Source organism: Capra hircus, chromosome 17 (assembly GCF_001704415.2).
Source record: "Capra hircus breed San Clemente chromosome 17, ASM170441v1, whole genome shotgun sequence".
Classification (NCBI taxonomy): domain Eukaryota; kingdom Metazoa; phylum Chordata; class Mammalia; order Artiodactyla; family Bovidae; genus Capra; species Capra hircus.
Genome location: NC_030824.1, coordinates 10,833,955 through 10,849,896, shown reverse-complemented (window position 1 = coordinate 10,849,896; position 15,942 = coordinate 10,833,955). Strand labels below are relative to the sequence as shown.

The window sequence follows — 15,942 nt, the reverse complement described above, 5'->3', positions numbered from 1 at the left end:
GGCAGGTGAGTTCTTCACCACTTTGAGCCACGAGGAAAGCCTGCAAAAAAGTAATAAGTTGATCTAAAAGTTCTTCCATAACCCCAGCTTCTGGAGGGACCCACTGGGATCTATTTCATAATTTCAGTCATGTTAAATCCTACCTCTTTAACTTCATTTACCTTATACAGATTTATGAATCTATTCATAAACAGGCTTCTCATTATTTTCAAAGGTTGCATGAATATTCCATCATCTAGCTCTGTCAAAGTTGACTCAACCATTAATGAGGACATTTAGACTGTTTCCAGTGTCTTCCCTTGGTTCTGGAGAAGGAAATGGCAACCCACTTCAGTCTTCTTGCCTGGAGAATACAATGGACAGAGGAGCCTGGACGGGCTACAGTCCATGGGGTCGCAAAGAGTCGGACGTGACCAAGCAAGTGAATACTTTCACTTTCATAGACGATGCAGTGGAGAAAAATCCTCATACTTACCTTCTCAGGAAAATCCATAGTAATGGGATGGCTTGGTCCACTTTATTAAAAATTTTAAAAATGAATGCTATCAGGAATTCCCTGGTGACCAGGTGGTTAGGACTCAATGATTTCACTCCCATGGCCCTGGGCTGAATTCCTGGTCTGGGAACTAAGATCCTGCAAGTTGCGTGGTGTGGCCCAAAAAAAAAAAAAAAAGGGGGGGGGTGATATCATATTGCCTTCCAGAAAAGATGGGCTGATCACCATATCCACGCTGTACTGGTTACTGTCCTGTGCAAGATATCCTTTCTGATCCCAAACACTGGCAGCCTTCTTCCCTTAGTGGATGTGAGAATGCTATGGGTTGGACTGTTCTCTTCTTTAACACCCTGGATATTTCTGTCAGTTCTTCCTTTTACCTTTGAGCTTCTCTGCAAATTCTCACTCAGTCCCTCCTTCACTCACTTGGTTTCCTTTGGGGCTCTTGGTGATACTCAGCTCCACTTTCCTCCTTTCCAGGACAGGTTTCTGTTGAACTGCCCGAGCTTTTTGGAGACAAAAATAGGAACACCTGAAAGCTAAAGGGAAGGGAATGTGGGGGACCTATCATAAAAGTGTGAGGGACCAGGAATTTCCCTGGTGGTCCAGTGGTGAAGAATCCACCCGCCAATGCAGGAGACATGGGTTTGATCCCTGGCCTGGGAGGATCCCACATGCCATGGAGCAGCTAAGCCCGTGCACCGCAGCTACTGAGGCCTGTGCACCTCGAGCCCGTCCTCTGCAGCCAGAGAAGCCACTGTGATGAGAAGCCCACGCACCGCAACCAAAGAGTAGCCCCGCTCGCCGCAACTAGAGGAAGCCCAGGCAGCAACGGAGACCCGGCACAGCCAATAAATACATACATAAGAATAGTAAAAAAGAGAGTATGATGGACCAGATTTTGAGCGCCCTGGTAGAGGTTATCCATATGGCATCATAAGCTGAGGGTTAGAAAGGCTGTCATCCATATGGCATCGTAAGCTGAGGTTTAGAAAGGCTGTCATCCATATGGCATCGTAAGCTGAGGTTTAGAAAGGCTGTGGTCCCATGGTGGGGATGAGACCTGACTCTGGACCTGCCTCTCCTTAGATCCCAGGCTCTGTTCTCCATCTCCTCTGACCTCTTTCTTTTCCTCTTCCTGCCCCCCTCCCCCCCCCCACTGTGTCTCCAAAACTGTGACAGTCCTGCTGATGGCTGTCATTTGTTGTGACAAACACCACTGTAAGGCTTTCACAGGCATTAACTCATTTCTTCTGTCAACAATCCTTTGAACCTAGATTTTGTTTATTATCCCTTTTTTACAGGTGGGAAACCAAGGGACAGAGAAGTTAAGTATTGTCAGAGGCAACAAGTACAGCAACTCAAAAGGAAATTCTAAGGCACAGGCAGCAAACTCTTCAGATTGGGGTGACCTAGATTCTTCTGTGACTACCCTAGATGGTCAGCTGCCATTCTTGATTAATGTTAGGGAAAGATGGAGACCAAGAAGTTAAGTCTTAGTGACTTAGCTCAGCTCTTTAGCATTTGAATTAGGGAATTCAAAGACATCTAGAATAGCATGAATATTTCAACTGGCATGTTCCTAAAAAGGAGGAATTCTGAGCTGGGGGTGCTTATTTACCTTTTGGTATATGTATAGAACTGTTCATGAACCTACTTGCCTAATGTATAAGACATGAAAAGATGGTGACTAAATGTATATGTCCATGGCATAGGATGCACTTGAGTATAACGTTATCTCTCCATTCATCAAAGACCCCTTTGTTTCTTATTCTGTGGTTTTCTTTTTCCCAGTGGATTATTTGACCCTGTGGTTCAGACAATGAAAAGATCTCTATCATGCCACTGATCGATGTTATTTTGTATCTTCTCTCTTTCAGTAAAGAATATCCTGTGGTTCCCAGGAGCACAGTGAGACAGAAAGTGGCCTCCAACCACAGTCCTTTCAGCAGTGAGCCTCGAGCTCTGTCCGCCTCATCCAACTTGGGGTCCCAGTACCAGTGTGAGAATGGCGTGTCTGGCCCTTCCCAGGACCTCCTGCCCCCACCCAACCCGTACCCGCTGCCCCAGGAGCACAGCCAGATTTACCATTGCACCAAGAGGAAAGGTGAGTGCGACTGCACTGCCCACCTGGCCACTTTCTTTTCTTCTTCTTTCCCTTGAAAAAAGGAAATACACCTGACTACATGTATATTTATTTTTTAAATGTAAGCAGTGCACCGAGAGACTGAGAGAATGTACGAGAGTCAAACCATTCTGGTACAGCAAAGGATTCCTTTGACACATCTCTGCCAAGTTCTAGCCCCTTCCTTGGGGAAAGCTTATTTGAAATGTTCAGATGCATTTATTTATTTGCATTTGCACATGCACACAAATACAGGGTTTTGCTTTTACTTTTAATTGTTGATATCATACTGTACCTGTTTTGCAACTTGTATTTCTTAAAATTTTAGAATATATTGTATATTTTAAACTTTTTATTTTATATAGGAATATAGTTAATGAAAGGGCTTCCCTGGTAGCTCAGCTGGTGAAGAATCCACCTGCAATGCAGGAGACCAGGGTTCAATTCCTGGGTCGGGAAGATCTGCTGGAAAAGGGATAGGCTACCCACTCCAGTATTCTTGGGCTTCCCTGGTGACTCAGCTGGTAAAGAATCTGGGTTCAGTTCCTCATTTGGAAAGATGCCCTGGAGAAGGGAAAGGCTACCCACTCCAGTATTCTGGCCTGAAGAGTTCCATGGACTCTATAGTCCATGGGGTCACAAAGAGTTGGACCCAACTGAGCGATTTTCACTTTCACAGTTAATGACTTTAAGGTGCACAGTAGAGTGAATCAGTCATACATATGCATGTTTTGATTCTTTTGCAAATTCTTTTCCTAATTAGGTTGTTACATAATATTGAGTAGAGTTCCCTGTGCTGTACAGTAGCATACATTGTAGATGTCTTTTCATGACCCTAGAACAGCCTCATTCTTTTTAGCTGCTGAAAAGGAAATATTACCCTAAAAGGATAAAGCCAAGTTTATGTTATCAGGGGTAGTCAGGGAGTATGCTTTCAGAGTCTTGGTTGTATTATAAGCCTACAGCCTACACTCCAGGGAACCTCCTTGGAATTTGATGTGCTCTTTAGTCCTTGGAAAAGGAAATGGCAACCCACTCCAGTATTCTTGCCTGGAGAATCCCATGGACGGAAGAGCCTGGTGGGCTGTAGTCCACGGGGTCGCAAAGAGTCAGACACGACTGAGCGACTTCACTTTCACTTAGTCCTTGGGCAAGGTTTTACCCAAGTGGATTCTGAGCTCTTCTTTCTTTTCCAGATCAATAACAAAAAAAAAAAAGAAAAAAAAAGGAAGTGAGGGAGAAAAGAAAATCATGGTGGATTTTGTCTCCTGTGCATCCCCTCTTTAAGTCTCCTAGGCTGTTGTCTGAGACATCTCATCATTTCCTTTGCCTAATGAGAAATGGATGACTTCTTCCTAAGCTATCTGAGTCCAGAGGGGAAGTTAAGGCAGGAAATTTCTGGTGGCACATTTTCCAAGGCAGAATCGAAGGTGTGGAGGTGGGCAGTGGGGCCAGGGAAACAGATTTGAGTCTCACCTCTGCCACCAACTTCCTGGATGACCTCAGGCAGGTGTCCTAGCCTCTCTGGGCATGATTTTCTCACTTTGTAAATGGTGCTGAGTTCCTGAGAGCAACTGGTGCTTGATGAGCACCCCATGGGTGGCAGCGAAGTGAATCCCAGGAGGAAGTAAAGAGACGGCTGCTCATTTAGGTGAAGGTTCAGGAAGACAGACATAAGGGGAGGGGACTGTGCAACCTCCTGCTTATGCCTGTGATTTTCAGAGTCAGACTAGTGAGATAAATCTGACCTTTGCCATTTTCACATGTTCATGATTACGGGAAAGTTGCTTAGTCAGTGCCTCTAAATCTCACAACAAACCTCTGTAGATTGGAGCCCACAATTGGACCTGTCTCCTCGGCTGGGTGTGAAGAGGCTATGAAATAAGCGCTAGGTTGACTTAATAAACCAGCTCTGTTTTGCTCCAGACAGTCTGTGGCCCCGTCATCAGAGCGCTCCCTGTTGGATCTCAAAGCCCCATCAGCCAACACGACGCCTTTTAAAGTCTAGTGGCGCCTGGACCTTCTTTTTTGACCTGAGAAAAGGAACACGGTTTGGCTATTTGACATTTACCAAAGTCACGTTTTTAAAGAGGGAAGAGCTGTCATGGGTCCAAACATGGGGCTGGGGAGCTGACCCGGTGAGACCAGGCTTTCCAGACTTACCTGAAGCCCATCCAAACTCCTTGGATCTGGAAGGCTTGAGCAGCGTCAGCCCATCAGGCCCCCTGGCCTGACTCCCAGCACGCCCGCTGCTGGATGGGCTGGAGCCCAGATGCCTGCAATGTGCCTCTTTCAGGCACAAGCAGGGGTTAAGAATGTCCTGTAGCGCATGGATGCTGGTGCAGAAATGCTGTTTCATATTATATTTCAGGGAGCCCTGCCGAGGTTCCAGGCTAACCTTTTCAGGAACATTATTAAGTAGGCACTGTTATATAAACCAATTTTACAAATAGGGAACCTGAGGGAAAATTGTGAGCTGATGGTTATTTTTCTTTTTCTTCTAATTAATTAATGTATTATAATTGGAAGCTAATTACTTTACACTATTGTAGCGGTTTTTGCCATGCATTGACATGAATCAGCCATGGGTGTTCATGTGTCCCCCATCCTGAACGCCACTCCCACCTCCCTCCCCAATCCCTCAGGTTGTCCCACTGCCCTGGCTTTGAGTGCCCTGTTTCATGCGTCGAGCTTGGACTGGTGATCTATTTCACATATGGTAATATACATGTTTCAATGCTATTCTCTCAAATCATCCCACCCTTGCCTTCTTCCACAGAGTCCAAAAGTCTGTTCTTTATATCTGTGTCTCTTTTGCTGTCTAGCATATAGGGTCATTGTTACCATCTTTCTAAATTCCATATATATGCGTTAATATACTGTATTAGTGTTACTCTTTCTGACTTACTTCACTGATGTTCTTTTTTTTTTTAAGCTGCTTTTAAAAATACTTCATTTATTTTTATTTACTTACATATTTTGGCTGCACCGAGTCTTCGTTGCTGCGTGTGGGCTGCTCTCTAGCTGTGGTGCTTGGGCTTCTCTTTGCAGTGGCTTCTCTGGCTGGGGAGCACAGGCTCTAACGAGCGCGGGTTTCCGTATATGCAGCATGCGGCCTCTGTAGCCGTGGCTCCTGGGCTCTAGCGCACAGGCTCAGTAGTTGTGGCACACGGGCTCAGTTGCCCTGCAGCATGTGGAATCTTCCCAGACCAGGGATCAAACCTGTGACCCCTGCATTGGCAGGCGGACTCTCAACCTCTGCACCACCAGGGAGGTCCAAACTGATGGTTCTTGAAGGTAGAGTTTGAACCCACGCCTGGCTTGCAGACTCTGCCTGGACTGTGAACCATCACCCTATCTGCCTCCATTACCTTTGCTTGTGAGCTGCAGTCTCCGAATTTCATCGTCCCACTAGAGATCTGCTCTTGAGACTGGGTTCTATTTGCTGATGAAGAGCTCACAGGTTTGAATTAAAGAGTTCTTTCGATTAAATTGATGCCAGACCTAGTTACAAAGAACCAGGGTGCTGTTTTAGGTTCGATATTGATAGCAGCATCCTTGGAAATGCACTCTTGGAGGATACAGGAGGAAGGCTTTGAATGCAAGGCTGTGAACCTCTTTGGGTAATAGGAGTGGTTGTCCTGCACATAGTGCTTTGCTGGGATCCTTGCATGAACTTGGAATCGGCTTGAGGTGGCCCCCAGGAAAGCTGGAGTCGGTGGCTGGTCCATTGCGGTCTCTCCCAGTGGCTGATCCTTCCCAGCAGCATGATGGTACTTGCTTTGGCTTTCTGAGCCTCAGCCAGCTTTTCTGCAGAATGGGGGGAGACAACAGCGCTTACGCTGCAGGGTTGTCATGAGATTAAATGAGATAATCCCGGTGATGTGCTTGAGAACCTGCTACCAATAAGTCTTCTACTGAAGGTGAGCTCACAGCCGCCCTGACTTTGGGAAACGCACACCGTTGCAAGCAGCGCAGACATCACTATGGCTTGTTATTGACTTGTTTGATGGCAGTGGCGATCGAATGCTATGAAGGAGACGCACAAAGTGCTAACAGAAAGCAAAGTGGGGGACTTCCCTGGTGGCCCAGTGGTTGAATCCACATTTCCAATGCAGGGGACGTGAGTTTGATCCCTGGTTGGGAAATTGAGATCCTGTATGCCATGGGGCAGCTGAGTCTGGGCATCATGCTGTAACTAAGATCGGACACAGCCAAATAAATAAATGTTTTTAAAAAGTTATTTTAAAAAACAGCAAAGTGGATTATTGGACTAGAGTGGGGGTGTCGGGGAAGAATTTCAGTTGAGGTCTCTGCAGAGTTGTTGTCAGCTATGAGATTGGGGAGCCAAGTGGTTGTCCAGGCATAGAGAAGACCCTTGGAAAATGGGGAGCCCCCTCTCACTGGGGGAGTGGACACAAGGCCAGCATGGTTTGAACACAGAGCAAGGAAGAGTGATGGGAGAGAAGGCTGCTGAGGACGGCAGGGACCAGCACAACGCCAGCCCTTGTGAGCCACTTTGAAGGGTTCGGATTTTATCTTAACACCGACGGGTGGCCTTTGCAGGGCTTTGAATCCATGAAGGATGTGATTCTGGTTTTGTTTGGAGGCAGTCCCTTTGCTGTGATTGAATTGATGCCAGGGATGGTTCATAGGCTCCAAAGTGTGTGAGATGGTGATGGCTCAGACCAAGGAGTGTGGAGAAGAGCTGGAGATGTCAGAGGAGTCAGGACGTTGCGACGGGTTGCAGATAACAAGGTGAAGGATTGCCCCCTCTTTGACAGATGTGGACCCTGAGGCTCAGAGAGATGGAGTAGCTGGCACAGAGTCACCCAGTGAGTAAGCAGCTCCACCCCCTGATTCATTCTGAGGTCTGTGCACTTGGGGTGCAGGGTTCATTTTACCTTTGCAGAAACCTCTGCCCCTCTTGCCTCCCTCCACCCAGAAAAGACAGCTCCTAGGGACAGAGAACATTCCAGCCAAGCTCCATCTGTCCTGCCTGCCTGCCTCGGAGACGACAAAAAGCAATTCATCATCAGCCTCCATTGTAAAGCGATAAGGAATCAGCCGAGGTTTCCTTCCAGTTTGGGACTCCCGTTAAGTGATAACTCCATGGGTGGCTTCTCTCCCACCCTGGCCCCTGCCTGCCCCACTATCTGACTTCCCCTCATTGTCTGTCTCCTTTCCAACCGGCCCAGAAGGCAGCCCCAGTGAAATGTCAAAGGACCAGGCCAGCCGGGGGCCCCTTGTGTTTGGACCCAGCTGTCTCCAAACTATCTCTCCTGATGGGAGGAGCTAAAAAAGCTGGGAAAGTGTTTTATCAACGCCACTCAATCACATCCAGTTCACCCGGGCCTGGGAGACCACTTGTCTGTCTTTCTCTCTCCTTCCCACCCTGACAGCCCTCCCCAACCACTGGAAACCAGAGGTGACCCAAATAAAGGTTTTAGCCAAGCCAGTTACCGCACTGGATACTGAGAGGGAAAGGGGAGCGGAACTGGGTACCATGAAGGGCTTTGCATTTCCTCAGCCTCCTTGGTTTTTAGAGCAACCCCACACTCTTTCCTTCACTGGAGTTTCCCTGTAGTCTTTGAGTCACAGGAGATGCCTTCTACCCCCGTGGCAAATAGGAGGCAAATAGAGGAATAAGAGCTTGGGATAGATTCCCAAGGTTATGTGGCTGATGAGTGACCGATCCAGGCTGCAGTCATCAAATAAATATTAGTGGCACACTTACTTTGTACCGGGCGCTGTGCTGTATGCTGAAGATAAGGGGAGAGAGGTGGCAAAGGTCTCTATTCCCAGGAAGCTTGTATTCTCACTGGGGGAGACCGATAGCAAGCAAGTCAGTACATCCCATGGCTTTGGATAGTGGCTATCTGAGATTTGAACTGGAGTTTTTTGATTCCCAATCTTCCCACAGTACCATCCAAGTTCTTTTTACTTTAAGGTTAAGAGCTAACAACATGGGGACAAACATATACACACCAATCCATCTGTCCATCCAACCATCTGTCTGTCCATCCATACATCTAATCATCCACCTACCCATCCATTCATCCATCTGTCCTTCCATCTATCTGTCCATCCAGCTATCCATTCATCTGTCCATCCATCCATCCACCCACTCATCCATCTGTTCATCCATCTGTCCTTCCATCTATCTATCTGTCCATCCATCTATCCATCCATCCATCCATTCATCTATCCAAAGAATCAAGGTTACCACCTTTTCATAGTCTCTGAACACAGTGGGTTTCCTGAAGGCTGAAAGGCTGGGGCCATCTATCAGAAAGAGCACTCTTCAGAGTCATAAGGCCTGAATTAGAGTTCTACTTCTGACTTGGCGAAGGTCACTCAGCTAAGGAGTGGCATTTTATCTGTCTGCCTCCAGTGTCTTTATCTGTGAAGACTCCCCCACAGTCTTTCATCTGAATGAACTCCATCAGCAAGGGAAGTGACCCATTTGGCAGTGGTAACAATCTTTGCTCAATGGGATCAGAGATTTGAAATTAGCTCTGTGAGTTTCGTAGCTCTGGAGTTCACCCAAGTACCTTCCATTGTTGGACCACCTTCACAGAGCCACCTATCCAGTCTTCCAAGAGGGGAAAGAGAGTAGAATTGTATTACTTGGACAGATAAGATTGGAATATTTAGTTTAAATACAAGGAAGACAGAAACTAGACTGCACTATTATTATCTCAATTCCTACATGAAATTTATCTATCATCCGCATGTATAATGGGTTTCCCCGACTGCTCAGTGGTAAAGAATCTGCCTTTGATACAGGAGCCACAGGAGACTCAGATTTGATCCCTGGGTTGGGAAGATCCCCTGGAGAAGGGAATGGCACCCCACTCCAGTATTCTTGCCTGGAAAATCCCATGGACAGAGGAGCCTGGTGGGCTACAGTCCATGAAGTCTCAAAGAGTTGGACGTGACTGAAGTGACTTAGCACAGTAGCACCCCATGTATAATACAAACAAGAACTGAGATTGGAATGGTCCAGAAGTTTGCCCAAGGTTATATATCCAGTGAGTCAAGAGACATAACTCAGTGCCCTAAAATCTGTATCCTGGATTCATCATTAAGGCCATTTTATCCAGAATCAACAACATCCGGAAACATGCCAGGCACTAGGGTTTTTCACGGTGTGGCGTGGTGATCTGTGGTCAGAATCAGGAAGAGCTTTACTGTTATCCAAGGGACTCAGCTGGGTTTTGGACGTTTGAAGTGTAATTGACCACCCGTATACAGCTTTCTGAAAGCAAGCCGTGGACTCATCTCATCGAGGACTTGACCTTTGACTGCAGCCCATTCCCCCAACTGTGGAAGATAAGCAGGGCTCGGCTGGGACAGATGTGTTTGCTGTTGATCAGTTATCAGGCTCCCAATAAAAAGATAGAAACCACACCATCACGAAAATAAACACAGAGATTACATCCCAGGCATTTATCATGACCAGCGTGAAGTTCTGATCCTGGCTTTGGAATTTCATTACAGTATGATGAGGATCAAGAGAAACTGGAGAATGCTGAAGTCCTGTTTCCGTCAATAACCCAGCATCGAGTTTTTCTTAGGACTCTGCATCAGATCTTTGGAGTATTAAGCCTTGGAATGTGTAATTTTACGATTTTCCAAAATGTGGCTCTGGCCTTTTTCATATTATCCTTCCTTTTTTAACTTGTAACCAATCTGGAAGGGGATCAGAAACTTGGGACTGGTTAGTTTGCCCCCCCTTTTTTTTTTCTCTTGCCAAGGGTACCCTGCAGCTGTACTTTCTATTATTGAAAAGGGGAACGCCCTGGTTAAATGGAAAACCCAAAGGTTATGATTCCAGCAACAATGGAAACATTCAGATTTATGGATCTGAGGAGTGGAGGGAAGGAAGAGTGGAGGGAAGAAATTGAAGGAGGAGGTGGCCAGGATAAAAAATATAAGTGATGTGTAGCAGTGTCCTTAAGATGCCCCCAAAATGCTAGGTTGAAAAGTGAAAAATATGGACCCTTGCTCATCTGGATGTCTTCAAGCATCTGGATGGTTGGCATCATGTAGCTAGAACACCTGGAAGAATGATGATTGCATTTTTCGATTTTTGGGGACCAGTGTTTGAGTATCCTATGGGTCCCAGATGTGTCCCAGAAAGAGCTTAGCTGAAAATAAGTGCTTGCTATTAGATGGGTGCAACCTGGATGTGAAGATATATGTTTCGGGGAGATTTTGGATGTACCTGCGGGTATCACCTGGAGAATGATGAGAGTGGAGGTGTTGGGTGGAACCCACATCCAAGCTACCCTACTTGGCATGGGCTGTTGGCTTATGGTCCAGTGCTAAGCTGTAGGGCTTACTGCGGGGAAAAGACTGACTTGAAGCTTCACCCCCAAGGACTACCTGCGCATCACAGTGTCAGCCTCCTGCTCTTGCAGGTCCTGTCCTCGTTCCCTTGCCCCTGGACGGGGGAGGATGGAGAGGGCCAAGGATGTCCTCTGAACAGGACCACAGCAGTTGACCAGCGCCTGGTAGGGGCTTGGTGAGGGCTCAGTCAGTATTTCTTGGGAGGCTGAGTGAGTGGCATTGGATAGAAATCCAGAGAGCTGGAGGCAAGGTGCGGTCAGCAAAGTGAATTGGTCACGTCTTTGATTCCAGCCTCCACTCCTTGCCAGCTGCATGGCCTTGAGCAGGTCACTTCTCTGAGCTTTGGTTTCTGCCTCTAAGAGCCGAGAATGAGAACAGCCACCTCGAGGAATGACGGGGAGATTGGAGTTAGGTCACTTGGTAGGTGTTCAATAAATTCTAGCTCTTGTTTCCTTCCTTATTTAGTCCTGTGTCCTGCCATCAACCATCATTGTGGTCACAGGTGTGGGAGTGTCCCAGGGTTTCATTTTTCTTCACACCCCAAACATGGCATATTTCCTTTTTTTATATAGAATTTTAAAAATTTTTTTAAAAGATGCAAGTATGTTCTTTTATTATAAAGTTTAGGCATGAAAGATAGAGTAGTTTACCCAGACCATATCACCATTTGACAGCACAGCTGGGAAAATACTCTGTTTTCTATGTCTAGTTCTCAATTATTATCAGCATATTTCTTAGCGTTGTTCATTAGAGAGAGATCGGAAGTGAGGAAAGAACAATCTCCAGCTTGGGGAGTAAAATCCCAGCCAAGGAATGAATCCGTGTGAGGTTTATGCCTCGGTAGAAACTCCCTAGGACTGCTTCCCCTGAAGGAAACACCTGGATGTGTGTTATTACGGATGGGGTCTGCCAGGACACAGGTGGTGTTACCCTGGCAACACGAGCTGCCCTGGGTGATGGATACAGGAGATTTCCATGCTCAGTATTATGCCTGAGATGCCCAGCGAGGTAAGTATTGCTGACTCTGATTCAAAGATGTCAAAAAGGAGTCCCAGAGATGGCAAATACCTTGGTAGTGTCCCGCCGATATTAAGTAAAAGGGCCAGAGTCAGGCTCATGCATGTCTAGGTGTTTTAACTGAGGTCTGCATCTTAGGGGGTCTTTGAGCCCCTTGAAGTTGTGTGCATCACTTTTGTCTATACCTACAGTTCTCAAAATGTCGTGTTTCAGTGTTTTTTTCCTAGGAGAGAGCCCAGCACTTTTGTTAGAACCCAAGGGGGTCAGTGATCCCAAAGTGGTTAAGGAAGACCCTCTTTTAGAGACAGAACTCTCTCTCCATTGCTCTCTCTTAGGGATTAATTAGCGCCCACAGGAGGGAAGTGACTTGCTCGGTGAGGAAACGGTGACCCAGTCATTGTACTGTACCAATTACCGTGTCAGTTACCAACTCCACTGATCCTAACTGGGTCCTTGTTCACATGAGATGTCAGGAAGGGATCTGGGGATTCATTTCAGTTTCCATCCATGTATCCGTCTGTCCACTCACTGTTCCATCCATTGCAGAAGTATTTGCTGTATGTCTTAATGTCTAGCATGGATTGAAGAGCAGGGATTTTATCATCAGATTCCTAGGATTCTAATCCCAGCTCCACTGTTTATCAGCCATAGAGGACCGTGGGCACGTTTTTTTTATATTGTTGTTGTCGTTCACTCAGTCATGTCTGACTCTTTGTGACTCCGTGGATTGAGCACACCAGGCCCTCCTGTCCCCTGCTATCTCCCAGAGTTTGCTCAGATTCACGTCCATTGAGTCGGTGATGCCATCCAGCCATCTCATCTTCTGGCGTCCCCTTCTCCTTATAGTCACTTCACAATGCCGTGCTAGTATCTACTGTACAGCAAAATGAATCGGCCACACACACACATGTATCCCCTCCTTTTTGGACTTCCTATGCAGGTCACCACGGTGCAACAGGCAGGTTTCTCAAACTCCGTGTGTCTCCTTTCTCTCATCTGTAAGATGAGGATACTAAGAGAACCCACCTCACGGGGTTGTTGAGATTAAATGGGTGACCTTGTGAAGAGTACTCCAAACAGTGACAGACAGTAAGCACTGTAGTGTTTTTATTGTTATGGTTGATGCTGTTGTTATTGTTGTTATTAGCTGTACACCCCAGGTTCTGGGAAGATAGTGATGGATACTCCAGACCATATGTTGGCTTCCTGAAATTTACATGCTGGGAAGGAAGGAAGAGAATAATAATAATTGTCATTTATTGAGCGTTTCCTTGTACCAAGCTCTGGGCTAAGTACTTAAGCTATATTTTCCTATTTCATTAGAGCTTCCCGTTCTAGTGCCGTTACGACTCTTTCCATTTTATAGGTGAAGAAGCTGAGCTCAATCTCCCCAGCTTACTAGAAACTACACGAAGCATCTTCTATAACAATTGCATTAATGTTCTACTGAGGGAATACACTGAAATTTATTTTTTAAAAAAGAAACTGGGCTCGGAAAGGTCAAACTGTTTGCTCAGGGCTCCGTAGCCCAAAGTCTTAGCTGTGACAGGCCACCCCCTTAATGATCAGAACGGAGGTTGGAGCTAACCATCTTCCAGACTTAATCCTTCCATCCTTGGGCCAAATGGCTGTCTCAGCCTTGAGCTGTGGGGTGGCTGGTCCCTGGCCTCATGGGTGTCTGTCGTCCTATCTTCCCGCAGATGAAGAATGTTCCAGCACAGACCATCCCTATAAGAAGCCCTACATGGAGACATCACCTAGTGAGGAGGACCCCTTCTACCGCTCCGGCTACCCCCAGCAGCAGGGCCTGGGTGCCTCCTACCGGACAGAGTCAGCCCAGCGGCAGGCCTGCATGTACGCCAGCTCCGCGCCCCCCAGTGAGCCTGTGCCCAGCCTGGAGGACATTAGCTGCAACGCCTGGCCCAGTATGTCCTCGTACAGCAGCTGCACGGTCACCACCGTGCAGCCCATGGACAGGCTACCCTATCAGCACTTCTCCGCCCACTTCACCTCGGGGCCCCTGGTCCCCCGGCTGGCCGGCATGGCCAACCACGGCTCCCCGCAGCTCGGAGAAGGAATGTTCCAGCACCAGACCTCCGTGGCCCACCAGCCTGTGGTCAGGCAGTGTGGGCCTCAGACTGGCCTCCAGTCCCCGGGCAGCCTTCAGGCGTCGGAGTTTCTGTACTCTCACGGTGTATCAAGGACCCTGTCCCCGCATCAGTACCACTCCGCTGTGCATGGAGTCGGCATGGTTCCAGAGTGGAATGACAATAGCTAAGGCCAGGCCTGCTCCTCTGCTGCCATTTCCAGAGGGAGGGGAGAGAGAGAGGGAGAGAGAGACAGCCACAGGGAGAACCCCACGGACAAGATGTCTCATTTCACCCCGCGTTCACGTCTGCACTTGAGAACTGCCCCTGCCCCCACTCCCCCACCCTGACACTGATGTAATCAGTCGCTTGAAACCACACTTCAAAAAATGTGACTTTGTTTTGTCTCAAAACTAAAAAACGACAAGAAGAGATGAGTCCCCGCCCCCCTCCACGACCACTGCCCTCCTCGACCGGCCACAGTCACACCACCTCCAGGACACCCTCCCTGATTTCTTCTTTTGTTCTGCAGAAAGTCCTGCCTCCTGGAGTGTTTGATCCTCATGCGTAGTTGGAGTCCTTCCCTGTCTTGGTGTTAATGTTGACGTTGTTATATAATAAATAATAATATATTTTTTTCTTTCAATTTTCTTAATGGGACCCAGTCCCTTATTCTGGGGGAGGTCTGAGGCAAGTATGTTGCAAGATATGTACTTGTGGGGTTCCCCTCAAATACTCCTCCAACCCCCCAAACCTAAATTGGCCACCCTCCCTCCTGACTAAGAAATTACCTACCTCTGCCAGGGATGTTTCTGCCGAGCTTCCCTGCGTCCCAGCTTCTCTCTGATCTTGGCCTCCCTTCTCCATGCTCACAGAGTCCAGGTTTGCCTCCTGCCCACCAGTGGGGTCAGGATAACGCCGGACTCCATCTGGCGGCCTATCTCACTCTGCCCTCCGGTCTCCCCTGCTCCGCGTCTTTCCCGCCCGCTGAAACGTGGCCTATACCTTCCCAACCGGAAATCTCGCTTTGAAAAACTTAAAAAGCCCCAGTTTACATGCGGGCAGAACTGTGATAAGCAAGGCGCAAGCTCTGTGCTGACAAGCGTTGTGAAAAAGCCAAAATAAATATTCGTCCTGATAACCAAAAAAAAAAAAAAAAAAAAAAACAAAGCCAGCCCCCAGCTTCCAAACCTCCATCAACGCCACCGATGACCCAAACTGGATGCAAAAGCAACACCACCATCCCTAGAGAAGAAGCCAGACTTATTCACTGAGGAGCATTCTCCAAAGACATCATACCAGCACCAAATGCAGACCGTAAACTGTGGTTATTGAAAGCAGAAAATGGTATTAAAAAAAAAGTGTGTAAGTAAAACATTATTGCAGGGTTCTTCAGATGTAATATTTTACTGGTACTATTTATTTATAAATAGGAGTTCTAATTAAGTAATAACCTGAAATGGAATCCAGCATGGGAGCTGGCCAAAAGCTTTTAATTTTATTGATACTCAAAACCAAGTTTGCATTTTTTCTTCCCTTTCAAATGTGCTTTGCTTTCATGATTAAAAAAAGTTATTGTTTTTGTTTTAAACTGACCCTAATAAAGAGAACAGGGTAATATGTGAGACTGCGTATGTTCAAGTACGTAAGAGTGTGTGAGTCCGTTTGTCATGTCAGTGTCTTTCTGCGATTATGTCTTTTTATGTTGCTAAGGGCGGGGTGGGATGAGAATTAAGTACTCGTTTCGTATATTTGTGTGCCAGTTAATGCCTAATAAATACCATGTGCTTTAAAAAGTACAAGGGATTGAACACCCATTTTTTCCCCCTGTGTTCTTTCAATGGACTGAATTGAGAGGAAAT

At 47.0% G+C, this 15,942-nt stretch overlaps 1 protein-coding gene across 4 annotated transcripts in view; it reads left to right on the top strand.

Moving 5' to 3' along the window:
- The window catches only part of TBX5 (T-box 5), a 53,085-nt gene extending 37,633 nt beyond the window's left edge, over positions 1-15,452 (top strand). For 3 of the 4 annotated variants that reach the window (XM_018061188.1, XM_018061186.1, XM_018061189.1), the window contains 2 exons: positions 2,377-2,603; positions 13,694-15,452. In XM_018061188.1, coding sequence (XP_017916677.1) covers positions 2,377-2,603; positions 13,694-14,271 — 805 coding nt within the window. In that variant the 3' untranslated portion in view covers positions 14,272-15,452. The remainder of the gene's footprint in view (positions 1-2,376; positions 2,604-13,693) is intronic. The other variant, XM_018061187.1, reaches the window with a different exon arrangement.